Source organism: Anolis sagrei, chromosome 5 (assembly GCF_037176765.1).
Source record: "Anolis sagrei isolate rAnoSag1 chromosome 5, rAnoSag1.mat, whole genome shotgun sequence".
NCBI lineage: Eukaryota > Metazoa > Chordata > Lepidosauria > Squamata > Dactyloidae > Anolis > Anolis sagrei.
In genome coordinates, this window is record NC_090025.1 from 168,866,248 (window position 1) to 168,883,968 (window position 17,721).

The 17,721-nt window shown below is 39.8% G+C and overlaps 1 protein-coding gene across 1 annotated transcript; it reads right to left on the reverse strand.

The window, feature by feature from the left end:
* Positions 1-50: 50 nt before the first annotated feature.
* FBXO7 (F-box protein 7) lies at positions 51-15,294 on the reverse strand. Its single transcript, XM_060776946.2, has 9 exons — positions 14,978-15,294; positions 10,959-11,256; positions 10,073-10,300; positions 7,888-8,029; positions 5,568-5,651; positions 3,597-3,689; positions 1,648-1,824; positions 1,304-1,341; positions 51-704 (listed from the first exon to the last, which is right to left on the reverse strand). The coding sequence occupies exons 1-9, from the start codon at positions 15,097-15,099 to the stop codon at positions 345-347; spliced, it is 1,542 nt and encodes a 513-aa protein (XP_060632929.2). The 5' UTR covers positions 15,100-15,294; the 3' UTR covers positions 51-344.
* Between the last annotated feature and the right edge of the window lie 2,427 nt (positions 15,295-17,721).

The following is a 17,721-nucleotide window of genomic DNA, read 5'->3' on the forward strand; positions in this document are numbered from 1 at the left end:
GACAGACATTTTATGTTTAAAGAATAAGGCAATCCAGACAAACACAAATGTTTGTGTTTAAAGTGCTCTTTATTTGATGCAGCTAAGGCCAACCATCTAATGCTTTCTAAGAAGCAATTTGCAGACGGAAGTGGAAAGAATAGCATCCCATACAGATCTTTCAGAAAGAATCTCCAGTGAGAGATAATTAGTTGTCAGTACTGAGTTTTTGGGCCCAAGTCCTTGGCATCAGAATACATAGTACATACACACGGCCATTGTTAAAACAGTCATCCAAGACCTATAACTGACATACAGTTTCAAGGCAAGCCCAGAACGGGGAAATGAAAACACTAAAGGAACCATCATATGAATGCACGGCGACTATCAATCGGACGGCCCCGACTGGATCTTCCCGGGAGTGTTGGATTGGGATTTTGAAATGAGCCAAATGGATCCAAGTGTGACCCAAGAGGATACTCACCTGGAAGAAACTCTGTAGAGGCAGGAAAGAGGGAGTGGATTGGGTCCCCAATATAAGGAGGTGCAGGCCTTTCATCCATTTCACCACCAATAATCATTGGTGGGTAGAGAGGATTAGGAGGGAAAGGATTGGGATACAGTGGGTTGGGATGAAGAGGGATGGGAAGGGGAGGAGGGGGTAGAAACATCATGTGCCTCCACCTCAGGGCATCTCTCTTCTGCTTCATTTTTTTCTTGTACAGCTGCAAGAAAAATGAGAACGCTTAAATCCTGGAAGGGTTCGATGTTCCACAAAAAAAAAAACCCTTTCTAGAACCTCTGTTCTATGGTGATGTATGTCTAATGGATCTAGAACTGCTAAACTGTCACATAGTGATTTCAAAAGCAGTTTGTTTGTTTGTTTGTTTGTTTGTTTGTTTGGAACATATATATCCCGTCCTTCTCAACCTCCAAAGAGGGACTCAGGACAACGAAACCTCTTTTCACTTTAACCTCCGAAGAGGGGCTGAGTTATTTGAATAATTTCATAATTTATAAGAAAAGGTATAAATAGGCTGCCCTCCTTTGTCCCCAGTACTTTATTTAATTTAACCTTTATTATGAGACACCTAGAATTCCAAACCAGTCAGTATGAAGCTGTTCTAGAAATGTTGTAAAGATTGGCACTGAGAATAATGCTTAATCATTCTTTAAGCACAGCACTAACAGGGGAAAAGGCTGCATCACTGGAGCTTCCATTAGCTTAGACTTTAGTTTGCACATGCCTGTTTTATATTACAACTGCCATCTTTTTCTTTTCAACAAAAAATGCTATTAGAAAAAAATTAAGATAAATACTTACCTCTTTCCAGTCTGTGTCACGAGACCTGGCAACAGGATCTGCAAAGAAGCAGCAAAATTCAGTTTGGTATATTAATCTAAAATTGTATTTCTGTAATGCCAGAAAAGAAAAAGAAATGCAGGTGGTCTGTGATAACATAACTTCAAAATAAAATGTGCCTTCTAATGTAGGCAAGGCCAAAAGCCTTCCCCAAAAGAACTATCAGATAATTGTCCCTTTGTATTTACTGGTTTTGATTGGTCCCTTAAGGGGTTATAGCCTGCCAGAGTGTTTAAGGCAGCTGTGAGCAAGATCAAACCTCTTTTCACTTAAGCAACTCAAAGAAAAGGTATATAAATGATCACCTCTAAAATCTCGCAGATATATAAATCTCCATAGTAGCTGGTCATTTGAAGCTGAATAGAGGTCATGGCAAACAGCAGACAAAGAGAGGAGTGAACGGAAATCCAAGAGACGGAAAATTCGGAGTTTCAGCTCAAGTGGAAGGACCACCAAACCAAACACATCTGGAAGGTTCAAAGCTAAGAGGCATGAAGGAGGAGAACAGAGTTATCCACAAAGCTAAAGTAACCTGACTGTTTCTTACAATGCATTAAACTACAATCAGATAATAAGCATGACAGAAAGATACAGCTACACAAAATAGATACATTAATAGCTGGATATGGATATAGTAATAGCTGTTCCCAAAGGGAATGGAATACTAGGTCCTCAATTTATTCCTCAATAAAATACTAGGATTCTATTAACCCAAGCTTCTTTCATTTTTTCAAAGCTATAGTAATTGTAAGAAAATTGAGCCACAGTGGAGAACAGAAGAAATTTCACAAGAGAAATATAATCTAAGCAAAATGCTACATTCAGAGTACAAGTATCCTCACCACTGTATTCCATCTCTAACCTTTTTGAGAGTAGGGTGACAGAGCATATGCTTTCATAGGCAAGGTTCCTATTTTAGTATTCACTATAATCAACAGAAGAATAATAAAGGAAAAAATAAGGAAGTTCCCTCAGGATGGATATTAGAACTGATAGACATGGTCTGCTTGCAGTTCAAAATATACAGGGCTGCTTTCCAACAACCTTGAGTAATCACTGGTTGGTTCCCTGGAAACATGAAACCCCAAAAAGTGAAATTAATATTAATTCTGATAATTAAAAACCTTAAAAGAGTCTGCAGTTTACAGATTTTCCAGAGAATTTAACATTATAGGCTATACCACAATTTCAAATTGAATTTGATACCACCACTTAATGTAATACTTAGGAAATGGAGTAGAGAAGAGAAGGGTAGTCCCATTCTCTAATATGCCAATTGCAGTACTGTGACCACTCAAAAGACCAAACCACTCTGGGTGAAGACAGCAAAGTAGTTTTAATGGTTGTCCATCAACTACTGACTACAACATGTACAATAAAATACATGCTGAGGTTCACACGATCAAAGCCTCAGACAATGACATTAGTAAAGTTCAATATTGAGCAATGTGTTAATTTTCCTTATCCTGTTCAAAAAGAAAAGGCAAAAACAAAGAAGAGGAAAAGATCAAAGCAAGCATTTTAATGCTTACTATATTGCCAAGAAACAATATAATATAATATAATATAATATAATATAATATAATATAATATAATATAATATAATATAATAGGGAACAATCTCTCCAACTGGCTCAATAATAACTGTAGGGGCCTTTGCCCCCTAAATGAAACATAAATCATTCTGGATTTCAAAAGGGATGTTTCTGATTTTTATCTATTTTATTAGCATTTCCAAAATTAGAAACCGGTGTTTATCCTGTTTTAGAAGTCTTGGCCACACTACTTGAGAGGAAGAAATGCATTTCCTTGCAAGTACTAGAATGCAACAAAGTATGAAGGCTAGTCATCAAATTTTCTGTGAAAACTGGATTGCTATACCACCACTGCATTCTATACATTGCAAGATTTTAGAGGATGTGGCTGACTCTTACAGAAGGGTTAACAGACCTCATTAGTTCAAGTCCATACACATACCCACATACAGAGTTACAGCTCTTCAGTGTATAATGGAAGTATGCAGTATCAAGGAGAAAATAACTGTGTGCATCAGGAGCAGACATGGGCTTTCAATTCATTCAGAACCAAAAGTTCTACATCTGGTAGAACTTCACATTTAATAACTGAAAGAGTAAAGGAGATGTCTAAAAACTGTTGTCACAAACAGATACTCTTAAGATTGCTTTAGCCACAGCATAATACACACTCTTTTAACAATGAATAGACAATACGCTTTTTCCAGCTCCCCTTTTACCTTGCCGGGCAGCAGCCAGAAGGGGGTAGACCAGCCGATCTTTAAAGAGACGAGACAGCTTCTGAAGATCCTTATACACACCTACAACATTTGCTTTAGGGGAAAAAATAAGTTTCTAACATCAACAGCAATTATGTAAAAAATAATTCATTGTTTTAAATAACAATCGTCAAGTATTTGAAAAGAAAAGGGTTCCCTTTTTCAGAATAAGGATGTGTCACAACAATTATATTTACACAAAACAGTTCGCATGGGATGCTAGCCTTTGGGTATTCATGTTATTGGGTTGCTGTGGGTTTTCCAGGCTGTATGGTCATGTTCCAAAATCATTCTCTCCTGATGTTTCACCCACATCTATGGCAAGCCCTCAGAGGTTGTGAAGTTTGTTGGTAATGAGGCAAGTGAGTTTTATATATCTGTGGAATAACTCAACCTGAGAAGTCAGCCATAGCATAGCACCTAATGAACCAACCTGGACACAGCATATTATTTGAGAACACAGAAATGCTGGACTACTCTAACAACCACCATGTCAGAGTACACAGAGAAGCCATTGAAATCCACAAGCATGTGGACAATTTCAACAGAAAGGAGGAAAATATGATAATGAACCAAATCTGGCTACCAGTAGTAAAAAAAAAAAAAAAACCCTCTAAAATCAGAACAGTAAATAAAGAGCAACACTCAAAAAACAGGGAAATTCCAGACAAGCATCAATCAGGGCCAGCTAACACCTTCCAACAAAGGATCCCCCCAGGTGGGAAGCAGCCAGGCTTTGAAACTGCAAGGGTATTAAATGCTAATCAATATGATCAATTGCAGCATTCACACTTGCCTCAAACAGACAAAAATTCTTTCTCCCACCCTGGACATTCCACAGATATATAAACCCCCTTTTCCTAGTTTCCAACAGACCTCACAACCTCTGAGGATGCCTGCCATAGATGTGGGTGAAACGTCAGGAGGGAATTATGCTGGAACATGGCCATACAGCCTGAAAACCCACAGCAACCCAGGGATTCTGGCTATGAAAGCCTTTGACAACACATTGCTGTTATTGTTTGCTTCAAATCATTTCATAGAATCATAGAATCAAAGAGTTGGAAGAGACCTCATGGGCCATCCAGTCCAATCCCCTGCCAAGAAGCAAGAATATTGCATTCAAATCACCCCTGACAAATGGCCATCCAGCCTCTGCTTAAAAGCTTCCAAAGAAGGAGCCTCCACCACACTCCGGGGCAGAGAGTTCCACTGCTGAACGGCTCTCACAGTCAGGAAGTTCTTCCTAATGTTCAGATGTTCAGATTTCCAACTTATGGCGACCCTAAGAATTTATCATGGCATCTTCTACAGCTGAAAGTAACTTCACTAGGATTACCTAGTGAGTTCTCATTGCTGAGTAGGGATTCAGACCCTGGTCTCCAGAGTTGTACTTTAAGAGTCTAACCACTACAGCACACTCGTTCTCTTGGCCAATTATTAGCAAAGCTAAAGAAAGTAGAATTTAAATATAAAAAGACATTTGAGGGTTTTTGTGTGAAGGAGGAGGGATGAACCTAATGTAATTATAGTCATCGAAGCAGCTACTATAAGATTAAACAAAAGTAAAATATGACCTGCATACATAACACCCCATGCAAAGTGTTTTTACATTTTGCTTCAGATTGTTCCAAGCTTTGGCTCTCTCTACTGGCCAATTCTCTGCTATTACACCACAAGGACCTAAAACCATAACAATAGCAAATGTGATCTTGCAGAATTTAAAGCACTGTTTCAAGGATCTGGAAATATTGCTACAAAACTGGTAAAAGTCTACGGACTGCTGCTGTAACAGACATGGCCCACCATCTCTGCCAATCAGCCCAATCCCACTGTTCACAATCAAAATGAATTCTACATTAACTCTTCAGAAGTCCCTTGCTGTTCCTCACTGATAATTATTTTTGGATTAGGCTGAATCAGATTAACTACCTGAATCCTGAAAGCAAATGAAAGATGGTGGCAGAAGCTGCAGTCTCTTCACACTTTTGATGTCACTGGCGATCTTTAACATTGCTGTAAAACAGAGGAAGTGGACACTGAAATACTTCACATCTTATACAACATTGCTGCTGCATATTTGTTGTTGGTTTTTTTGGTTCCTAGGTTCTCAGGCTGACTGCTGCATGTTTTAGATAGCACTCTGGTTGCATAATTCTGTTTCATAAAAAAAACAATGTGTCCCCATACTCCTCTCTAATACATATTTGCTATTCTAGAAAGAAATAGCATATGGCTAACTATGTGTTTATATTTATATTGACTATTAGCAATGCTGACGGAGCAGCACAAGTTAAACAAATAAAACAAGCAGGGAATGGCAATATATAGCCCTCCTTGTCACCAAACCAATGAAATTAGCAGTACTGCCACTGACACCAAAACCAAAGGGAAAAATGTGAAGAGAACTTAGAAACCTCAATGGGTTTACCTTCCATTCCAGAAGGGAAAGAGACACTCTCCTCTAAAGACTGGCAGGTTTCTGGGGAGCTTGGGAACACTATGGCACTGTAAATGTAAAATGAGACCCCATGTAACAAAGGTTGGTGCTGGACTGGGACTTGGAAGAGCCAAGTTCTAGCCCACACTGAACCATAAAGTCTAATAGTGTTCTTGGTCCAGCCACTCTATCACAACCTGACTTACCTCAAAGGGCCAGTTCAGTGATGAATTAGGGAGAAGCTATGTAGGCTTTGGAGGAAGGGTGGAATATAAACTCTATCTAGTAAAAGTTATATTTATTTTGTATCAAAAGCATTGCATAAATTAGTATAAAACTGATAAAAAAGGTGCGCAGGTGGCTAAATATCTTTTGACCAAAAAGTAAAAGTAAAAGTAAAATATATTCCATCTGAGAGGAGTGTTTCAAAACATAGCCACATGTTTTTGTATGAACAAAAAGCCTTTCAGATTGCTTTCTTACTAAAGCAGCCCACATCTTTCTGTACAAAATGAAGCAGTTTGTGCCAGTTGAAACTGATCAAAAGAAGCATCATTCATGCAAAAGACTTCTATTACGAAATAATTATGTTTAGAATATCACAGAATTCATTAGTTCAGAAAAAAGAGTAACTATTTAAAATAACAAATTTCTATTTTACATATGAGCATTTGTATTTAAACAATTTTACCCTATATTTCAATCCAAAGAACCTTAAGGTCTCACGAAAGCAATTGTTAGCAGCTTTTACTGTGACTGGAAACTCCCTAATAATCAATATAGACATAGTAATCTCAGAAGTCTATTAGTTTCATTTCTGGGTTGCTGTGAATTTTCCGGCTTCATTTCTGTTTATTGACGTTTTTAGTAGGCATATTAATGCCAAACTCTGTACACTCTAGAACAGAGATTCTTAACCTTTTTTGTTCCACGGACCTCTTTATTGGGTGAAAAAACATGAATTCCTTTTCAGAATGTAGGTACAGATAGTTTTACAATGCTCAATATCTGCATGTCACACAACAGTTTGTACTGTGAACACATGTGATCTACTGTCAAATCCAAACTACCACAATGTCAAAGTATGGGTAAGCTTAAGCGATTGTTGAGATATATAACAACTGTAATGTAATATGAAATTAATGCTACTGTAAGTTATTGCATATATTCATAAGTCAAGAAAATGCTAGATTTCAGTTGGAGGTCATAAAAAATAAAGATAATAAGGGTTTTTTTTTTCCATTCAAGCTCACAAACTCCTGAAATTTTTCCACAGACCTCCAAGGGGGTCTATGGACACCTGGTTAAGAACCCCTGCTCTAGAAGCTCATTATGACCAGCTCACTTGAGAGTATGGGTCTGGGATTTGTAAGGTTTTAAAATAAAAAAATACATCAAGTGTTGAGGTATAGATAGTGAACAATTTCAGAAATGATTGCACTTTTAGAGGAAATTAAGCAGCACAATTTAGTTTTCACAACAGAGAGCACATACAAGCACATATACATTTTTTACTCTTGAGAAGCAGGAAAGTAAGCAAGTTTTAGAAGGAAAATCAGTTTTTTTTTCTTGCCAATTAAAAGGAATATATTTTAGTTATTTTGCAGCTGTGTGAAGATGTGATCTCCACAAAGCTGCTTGAAGTTTTGTGCAGCCCCAAAGCTTAATAGCTCACAGTTACCAACACTACAGCAGCAGACCTAAGCAGTAATGGAAGCTCAATTCACACTTCTGGTAAGAATTAAAGGAACTACAGAAAGCAAGAAGTGATAAAAACAGTTTTCAGCTACAGGAATTAGCTAACACCCTTACCATTGACAACAATAAGGTTTCCCAAAGGCACACATGTAAGGACAGCAAAGCCATTTTCACAGAGTGGATGAGTATACAGCAGTTTATAAACTCCTTTGTTCCTCCAATTCTCAGGCATCGATGATGCCTTTGCTTCTGTGCCCTAGAAATAAGGAAAAAAGCTTTTAACTAGGTGGCTCTGCCATCCGTTCAAGAATGACCCTGACATAAAATTTATTTATTTAGGGCTTTTATATCCCATCCTAAAGACTAAAGACTGACCAGAAATATTTATCTGTTATGATTCAAATTGACCCACACACTTTCTATTCAGGGGCATCACTGTGATAGACTCTATACTGTAGAAATTAGGTTGTGCTGGAGAATATTATAAACAATATTCCTTAATGCTGTTTAATCCTTAATGTTTAATCCTTGATACTGTTAATGCTTAATTTACCTCATATATTGCTTTAAAGTAAAAACTAGTTGCCGATTGTTTCAAAGAAATAAAAAATTGAGCTTAATTTCTGTCCAAAAATATCTCAGTAAAGACCCATTAACCCAACGAAAACTCCATAGAATAACAGAAATGAAAGAGACCATCTAGTCCAACCCACTTCCATGCAGGAAAAACACAAAGGATTTCACTTGTTTTCTCTAATACTGTCTTCCTCTATAGTGGATACTCTAATAACTACTCTAAATAACAGACCGTCAGTTATTAAAATTTTCCGTAAGTCCCTTATTTTAAGGAAATGTTATCCATTCAGTCTTTTGGATAGATATGGTATAAATTTGGGGGGATTGGGGAGAGAACAAAGGACACTATTCTAATCAGCTCTTGCAACAATTCTTAATGTACACGGATTCTTCACAAGAAAAGGAAGAGACAAAAAAAAATCCAGCTCTGAAAATATGCTCATTGAGATAGCACTATGATAGAAAGATTTTCTATACTCTAAGCAACCAGGAATATAATGATGCAATCTGAGAACTGGTCACAATCAAATGAGCTACAAACGTTTTTTTCTATAGACCTGGTTCATTACGTATTTTGATCATGTTACTACACACAAAGGATAACCATGAAAGAATGTAGGGTTAATCACTAAAATGCCAAAGATACAATACAATACAATTAGACAGGATCAGCACTAAATCCACCACTAACAGGACTGGATAATGACATATCAAGGCAGAAGCTAACATGTCATTTTGCTTTCCCGCTATCCATGCCACTGATCCTTATATTAAAACAGGCAAAGACTACAGTATACACTTAGAACTGCTTTCTTCCAAAATTCTGTTTATAATACCTCATAAGCATGGACTCTATTCTCTCACCCTCTCTTTAATTCTGCATTATAAAAACAGCTATACATATCACACTAAATAACACCCTTCACTGACTCGCAGCAAACACAGAACCCATCAGCTGAAAATGAGTTTGCAACCTAGAGTAATGAGACAATGTGTTCTATACCAACCGTGGCTTGCATAAATGTATTTGTTAATGTCATAAATGGAATAACTCACCATTAATAGATGAAACACATCTATGTGAATGATACTGGCTTATAATCTGTAACTGATTTTACATGGTGGCAAGAAACCCAAATCCAATTGTTATATCTAACTAGAATAAATCCACCAAATCAGTGGAAACACAGTAAATCAACCCTTATCGGAGATCAGGCGTGTTGGTATGGCCATAGGCCAACCCTTATCTAAGTCCCATTGTTTCTACTTTAATTTGAACTAAAAATCAGATTTTGGACAGATTCTGTACCAGCTCAAAAAAAATTTGACTGGGCAGGTTTGGGGCTAAAATTATGGAGTTTGATGTGACCCAAGGGTAAGTTGAAGGTCATTCTGTAGAGAGGGGGAAGCCCCAACGCCATCTCCAGAGATCAACTGCGCCTGGCTGCCACTGCCATTTTCCCAACTAGGCATTCAAAAATGAAATGATGCACAGCAGAGATGGTAGAGGGAGGTCAGTGCTTCTTTTAGATTTTCTCGAGATGTGCAACACTCTTCCTTTTGACCCATGGATAAATCAACACAGGGTTTTTTGGGTTGATTTTTAACTAAAATTTCTATGTTTATACAGAAGTATATGGGGTAATAAAGGCGTCAGAAATTCCTGTTCACTTTTAGAGAAAGCTGAGTGAGAGTGTGTTATTTTGTCTTGCAGCTTCCTTACTTGTGGTACATATCCTGTCTCCATCATGATAAGGTGGATTGAAACTATCAAGGCATCATTGGCATTGGTGCACTCTGCAGAGTGATAGAGGGTCTGAAGTGAGTGCGGCACTTGCCCATCAGTAGCTTCACAGCACAGCATTGGCTCTGAAGGGAAAGAACCTGTAGCTTCTTGAAGGTCAAGGTCATCTGAGCCCCCTTCCGATGTAAACTCTTGACTGGGCCCTGCCTTGAAAAGAGAGCAACAGAAACAAGAGAGCATTCAAAAAATGATGCCAATTTGTGCAAACTGATTTTGAAAGGAAAAAAGGATTTAAAAAACAAACAATGAGAAAGTAGGTGACTGAAAGTATAGGCAGTCCCCGAGTTACAAATGTCCAACTTACAAACACCTCACAGTTAAGAAAGGGGGTGGGACAACAGGATGTGAGAGAAATCTATCCTTAGGAAGGGAAATTCACTTCTGAAAGGTTTATCATGGGGGAAAGGTGTCTCCACTGAATCTTTATCACCAATCCTTGTTTCTACAACAAGCCAATTTTTTCCAAAACAAACCATTTTTTTTCAAAATCAAATTATCACAGAGACAGAAAGTGAGGAAGAATTTTCTGAATAGGGACACAGACAGCAAAACAAACATCACCGGGGGGATCCTTCCCTATGCTATCCAGTGGGGGGGGGGGGGGGGTGGTGGTGGAGTTACACTTTAAACAGTACCTGTTCCGACTTACAAATAAATTCAACTTAAGAGCAAACCTAAGGAACTCATTTTGTTCATAATTTGGGGACTGCCTGTACTTAAAACAGATCCAAGATTATTTCTTCTTCTTTCTACACAAAGTTTCGTATTTGAAAGTCACAAAACATAACATTCTTTGTCATCTTACCATATTGTCACTCATTTGGTTATCACACTGGATTTCATGGTTTTCTATGTGTCCATTATGCAATTCATTATCTTCATTTCTGGGGTGGCTGTGGGAGACTGCTGAGATAGATGGATCATGATTACTCTGTGATGAAAGAAGGGATGAGGAGGAAGGTGAAGATAATCTGAGTGCTGCATCATCTTCCAAAATCAAACATATCAAATCTCCTGAAACAATCCCAAATGATGCTAAGGTGTCTTGGTCTCCAACAAGTGAGTCTTTGTTGTTCAAGGTAACTTCAAATTTTGTTTCAGAACTGCATGGAAAACAAAACAAACACTGAGAACATGACATTCACTCCAAGAACAATTTTACACATTGTAAACAGCAAAAAAAATATAAAAACTAGATCTCAAGAGATCACTTCATTTTCTCTAATGCTTGTTACACTTACTAAATTCATTAATGCTTGTTACACTTACTAAATACAAACACATGGAAAGTCAGCTACATTCCACATAGCTTCTAAAAAGAGTCTTACAAATTAAAATACAGGGATCCTTAGTTAACTATCTCAGGTAGAGAGACATTAGCCTAGTTCAAGTGATTTAGGAAGAGCAAAGAAGAGCTAGAGTTTCATTTTCTCGCCACTCTCCTCTACATACAAGACAGAGAAAGTTTCCACTTTAGGACTTATTACAGCTACCAGCCCCCACATCACTTGTAAAACATAGAAGTGGCTTTGTTTCAAAGGGGAACAGAAGTTTTCATTTTCCTTCTCTCACATGTGAAGGAGAAGGGAGAATAATCATAACATTTCCTAAACACCACATGGAGATTTGGATTGCTACAGCTGTCTATTCTAAGGATGTAGATGCAAAAGTTAGATCAACAGATAATGTAACTGAAACAGATATATGAGACTTGCGAAAATATGTATATTTTGGGGTATTAACACTGGAGAATTAATGCAGTTTGATGCCATTTAATTGCCATGGCTCAATTCTATGGAATTTATAGTTTATTTAGGCGCCAGGACTCCTTGGCAACAGACTCTACAGACCCTGTAAAAATACAACTCTCATGATTCCATAGCATTAAGTCATGGCAGTTAAAGTTGTGTTGAATTATATTAATTCTATTATGACGCACCCTTTGCTACAACAAGTAGAGACAGTGTTTTGTTACAGAATCATTTTGGCTTCTATTCTAGCTGTAATTAAAAATGAAACTGAATATTGGTCTGTCTTATGCTTTTTCAATTTCATGAGGACCAGGTTCTACAAAGCTCTTTTTTACCAATAGATTACGATTGGTGACTCTTTCTTTATTTTCTGAACATTAAGCAGTTGAGGAGGGACCCATTTCTAGCAAGCCAAAACACAGTATTAAGCTTCTTTAGTGAGCATTGCAGTCACATGACATTATCTCACTTGGTGCAAATGTTTTGGGACTAGACCACAATTATTCCAGCTAACTCCATGAATATTTGGAATAACTGGAATTGAAGATAACTTGGATTCATTTCTTTAATTTTTCTCATAGACTAAATCAGGGTTTTTACTACCTTTTCAACTTTAATACTTTTTTGGAAAACTAGTAGTCCAGGAGAATGCACCTCCTCATTCTGAAACTGAACTGCACTGAACTAGAAACTAAACTCAATCTATTTAAAACCCACGAGGTGTTACATAATCTGCTGAGTCACCAGATTAAACATGTTATCTGTCTAGTCTCTTTGTTCCCAAATCATAGGAATGTGTGACAAAAACATATCATTTATATCCCATGTTTTCCCAAGGAACGTAAGCTGATCCACTCAGATAATTCTCACAATAATCATGTGAGCTATTATGCCATTCACAAATCACTCAATGAGCTTTACAACTCAGGAGGAATATAAAGCCTGCCATATCCTTCAGTGGGAATATCACAGTGTCTCAAACAGAGATATCAAAACTAAAATCCATGGTGCACAAATATTAAATCAAATACTTTCATCAAATACTTATGTTATCAAGAGCTTTTATGTGCTGGAGTGCATGACAAACCTCTTTAAAACATCTAATTTTACTACCACTCCTGGGCACAACACCTATAAGCATATCTTTGGAGGAAATAATCATTCCCCATGTACCCACATTCTTCAATATCCAACAAAATTGAGAGTGCATGTGCCATCAAAATATCAGACACCTCCATGCTCACTCAGCTCACCTCAACACTGTGTAAAGCATTACCTTTAAAATATCACTGGTTCTAAGAAAACAGAAAGCCAATCTGAAAAATTTGAAAAAAATGTGAATGAATTCCTATGCACACTCTGCACATATCTTACTTGTAGTGCAAAAACCACATAAAACAATACAATAATTAAAATGAAGAACAATTTTACCAAATATAAACTAATTAGTATTTCAGTGGGAAGTGTAGGCCTGCTTTTGGCTGATGAGATAGGATTGTTGTTGTGCGCTTTCAGGTCAGTTCAGATTTGGGTTGACCCTGAGCAAGGGCCGGGTAAATTACCTTGGAGGGCCGTATCTGGCCCTTGGACCTTAGTTTGAGGACCCCTGATATAGGTAGTGGGATAATGTGTTTCTGAGGGAGGAGCTCAAAAGAAATGAACAATGGGGCTAGACCTTCATTAAGGGCGGGAGGAAAGTGCATCATGAGGACAGAACTATAGTTGGGAGAGACAAAATATGGAATATATGTTCACTTACCAGGCACATCGTAAGAGCCAAGTTTTAAGTCTACAGTGCAGTACCTGCACCTTTGACTCTGGTGGCCAGAGTTCCAATTCATGCGTGGAAAACCCCCTGGCGACCCTGTCACACACTCTAAACCAGGCATGGGCAAACTTTGGCCCTCCAGGTGTTTTGGACTACAACTCCCACAATTCCTAACAGCCCACTGGCTATTGGGAATTGTGAGAGTTGCAGTCTAAAACACCTGGAGGGCCAAACTTGCCCATGTCAGCTCTAAACCCAGAAAACTTAAGTAACTAATAGTTTAAAGACCCTTTAAAATTACAGCCAAGATTCCATAGCACTTTTTTTTTGTTGTGTCAGGAGCGACGTGTGAAACTGCAAGTCGCTTCTGGTGTGAGAGAATTGGCCCTCTGCAAGGACATTGCCCAGGGGACACCTGGATGTTTTTTTGATGTTTTATCATCCTTGTGGGAGGCTTCTTTCATGTCCCCACATGAGGAGCAGGTACTGATAGAGGGAGTTCATCCATGCTCTCCCCAGATTTGAACCTGCGACGGGTTGGTCTTCAGTCCTGCCGCCACAGGGGTTTAACCCACTGTGCTACTGGGGGCTCCCATAGCACTGCGCCATGACAATCAAAGTGATGTCAAACTTCATTAATGCACTTCAAACGACTTGAAGGCACAGCAAATACAGTGAGAAACTGCTCGAGTCGTTCTCTGGCTGCATCTATACCTGGCATGGGCAAACTTCTTACATATCACCTGTCACATCATCACTTTTAATCCTGTACCCTTCACTCTGGCCCGGCCCAGTTTTATTGTGTTTTGGTGTATTGTTTATTGATTGTTGTTTTGTTGTTTAATATTGCTTTAATTGTTTTTAATTTGCTTTAGGTTTGTATTGTTATGTTGTATTTGAGGCCTTGGCCTTTGTAAGCCGCATCGAGTCCTTTGGGAGATGCTAGCGGGGTGCAAATAAAGTTAATAATAATAATAATAATAATAATAACTTCGGCCCTCCATATGCTTGGACTTCAACTCCAATAGACTGTTAGGAATTGTGGGAATTGAAGTCCAAAACACCTGGAGGGCCGAAGTTGGCTCATGCCTGATTCAGATTGTAGAATGAAAGCACTTTGATCTCACTTTGTCTGCTATGGCTCAATGCTTTGGGATCCTGGGACTTGTAGTTTGGTGAGGGACCAGCACTCTTGGGCTACAAAGACTCAAAGACCTTGTAAAACCAAAGCTCTCAGAATCCCAAGTGGTGTGAAGCATGACCCTCCCACGCCCATCCCGGCCAAGGCCCAGTGCCAGGAGTCACCTGTATCCCCAAGCGGGCAGCAGAGCCTGACCGAGGTGCGCCCGCAGGTCCCCAAGAGTCGGCTCCGCCTCAGGCAACTCCAGCGGGGCCGTTCTCTTCCGCGCCCGGACGCGGAGCTTCATGGCGGCGACTCCCTCGCTTCCTGCCACTGGCTTCCTCGCCTCGCTCAGCGAAGAAGGCGGTGGCGGTTAGCGGAAGCAGCCCCAACTCGCGCGCGGGGCTTCCGGGTGCCTCTGCTATTGTTGTTGTTGTTGTTGGGCTGGGGAAGCCCCGCCTCCTCTTGCGGCATCCGTCCACTCCCGCCGTCCCAGGCGACACCAAGCCCCGCCCCCTTTCGCTTCCCCTCCCTCTCCCGAGCGAGAGCCGAAACAATCCGGAAATAAACGAGGCAGGGCCCTTGGGGCAACGCTCTTGCTGGCTCACTCTCAGCGGGCATGCGCAATGCCTCGAATCTCCGGCGCGCGCAGAATACGATCTTACCGTTGCCGAAAGCCCAGAGTCACGTGATTGTGTCACCGTTTGGATTGGAAGTGGACGAGAGACGAGAGATTGACGAGTCATTGATTTCCCAAACTCTGGCCTCCCAAAAGTTTAGGCGCCCTTCCACACAGTCCTTTATCCCAGAATGTCTGCTTTGAACTGGGTTATCGGAGTCCCCAGGAAATAAAGCCCGGCTGCTCATTGGAGGGAAGGATACTAGAGACAAAGTTGAAGTACTTTGGCCACATCATGAGGAGACAGGAAAGCCTAGAGAAGACAATTATGCTGGGGAAAGTGGAAGGCAAAAGGAAGAGGGGCCGACCAGGGGCAAGATGGATGGATGGCATCCTTGAAGTGACTGGACTGACCTTGAAGGAGCTGGGGGTGGTGACGGCCGACAGGGAGCTCTGGCGTGGGCTGGTCCATGAGGTCACGAAGAGTCGGAGACAACTGAACGAATGAACAACATCGGAGTCCACACTCAGATAATGTGGGATTTCCCTAACCATTGGCCAAGGCAGCTGAGGCTTCTGGAAATTGAAGTCCAAAATGTTTGTGAGGACTAAGGCCCCTTCCATACAGCTGAAAAAAAATCCACATTTTCTGAGGTGATAGTATGATAGCTGGGTCCGGAAGCACCGAGCATTAGGCAAATGTAGTATGTTGTATGTACATATGACTTGTAACTTTTATTTACAGTCCAGCAAGCAGGCCTGGGTCTTTTACTAGTTTTTCCAAAACTCCACTCATAATAGAGGGGACGTAGTTTAAAAAAGGGAATTTTCAGAGATGTTCCCAATGCCCATATATCATGAGTTACTGCCATATTGGCCTATTTCTGCAGTAGGCCTATGTTTACAGAAAATGCTGATTGTTTGAGAAATCAGCACTCCAAAGAAGAAGTTACTATTCAAGGATATCAGTGTTGGGGCAACAAAACCAGAATATTTCCCAAAAAGGCAAAAGCCCCCTTTCCAATAGGGAGGGCAAGGATGGACACCACGAAAGTTGAAGCTTTTAAACTGCAAAAAACCTATTTATTTCGTGGCCATAGCAATAATGACAAACAGGCATACAGGGATGCAATCAAAGGGTTTGTCACAACCCCCAATGGGGCTGTAGAGCATTTATAGTAAATGGAATATACATTTTCATTGGTTCCCAAAGACAAATCATTTCATTGGTCTAAGTTAAGTTAGGGAAGGCTGAGCAAAGGAAGATAGATGCTTTTGAGCTGTGGTGTTGGAGGAAAGTTCTGAGAGTGCCTTGGACTGCGAGAAGATCCAACCAGTCCATCCTCCAGGAAATAAAGCCCGACTGCTCACTGGAGGGAAGGATACTAGAGACAAAGTTGAAGTACTTTGGCCACATCATGAGAAGACAGCAAAGCCTAGAGAAGACAATTATGCTGGGGAAATTGGGAGGTAAAAGGAAGAGGGGCCGACCAAGGGCAAGATGGATGGATGGCATCCTTGAAGTGACTGGACTGACCTTGAAGGAGCTGGGGGTGGTGATGGCCAACAGGGAGCTCTGGCGTGGGCTGGTCCATGAGGACACGAAGAGTCGGAGACGACTGAACGAATGAACAACAACAAAGTTAGCTATACAGTTGTTCATTTGTTGTTTATGATTTTGATTGACATTATAGCACACATGGGATCCTAACAATGGCACAACTTTAACATAACTATAGTCCGTTGTTCTCTGACCATGACTGCATCTTATCTGTAGGTCTGTTGCAAACATGGCTTCAGAGCGACTGAAAAACTTGGGGGTTCTAACTAGCCAACAGCTAGCTGGTTTTGTCCGGATATACTGTTATCCTTGAATAGTAACTTCGTCTTTGGAGCACTGATTTCTCAAACAATCAGCATTTTCTGTGAACATAGGCCTACTGCAGAAATAGGCCTATATGGCAGTAAATCATGACATATGGGCATTGGGGAAATATCTGAAAATTCCCTTTTTAAAACCACGTCCCCTCCAACAGTATATCCGGACGAAACCAGCTAGCTCATGGCTAGTTAGAACCCCCAAGTTTCCCAGTCGCTCTGGAGCCATGTTTGCAACAGACTAACAGATAAGATACAGTCATGGTCAGAAAACAATGGACTATAGTTGTGCCATTGTTAGGATCCCACGTGTGCTATAATGTCAATCAAAATCATAAACAACTAATGAACAACTGCATAGCTAGCTTATACCAATGAAATGATTTGTCTTTGGGAACCAATGAAAATGTATATTCCATTTACTATAAATGT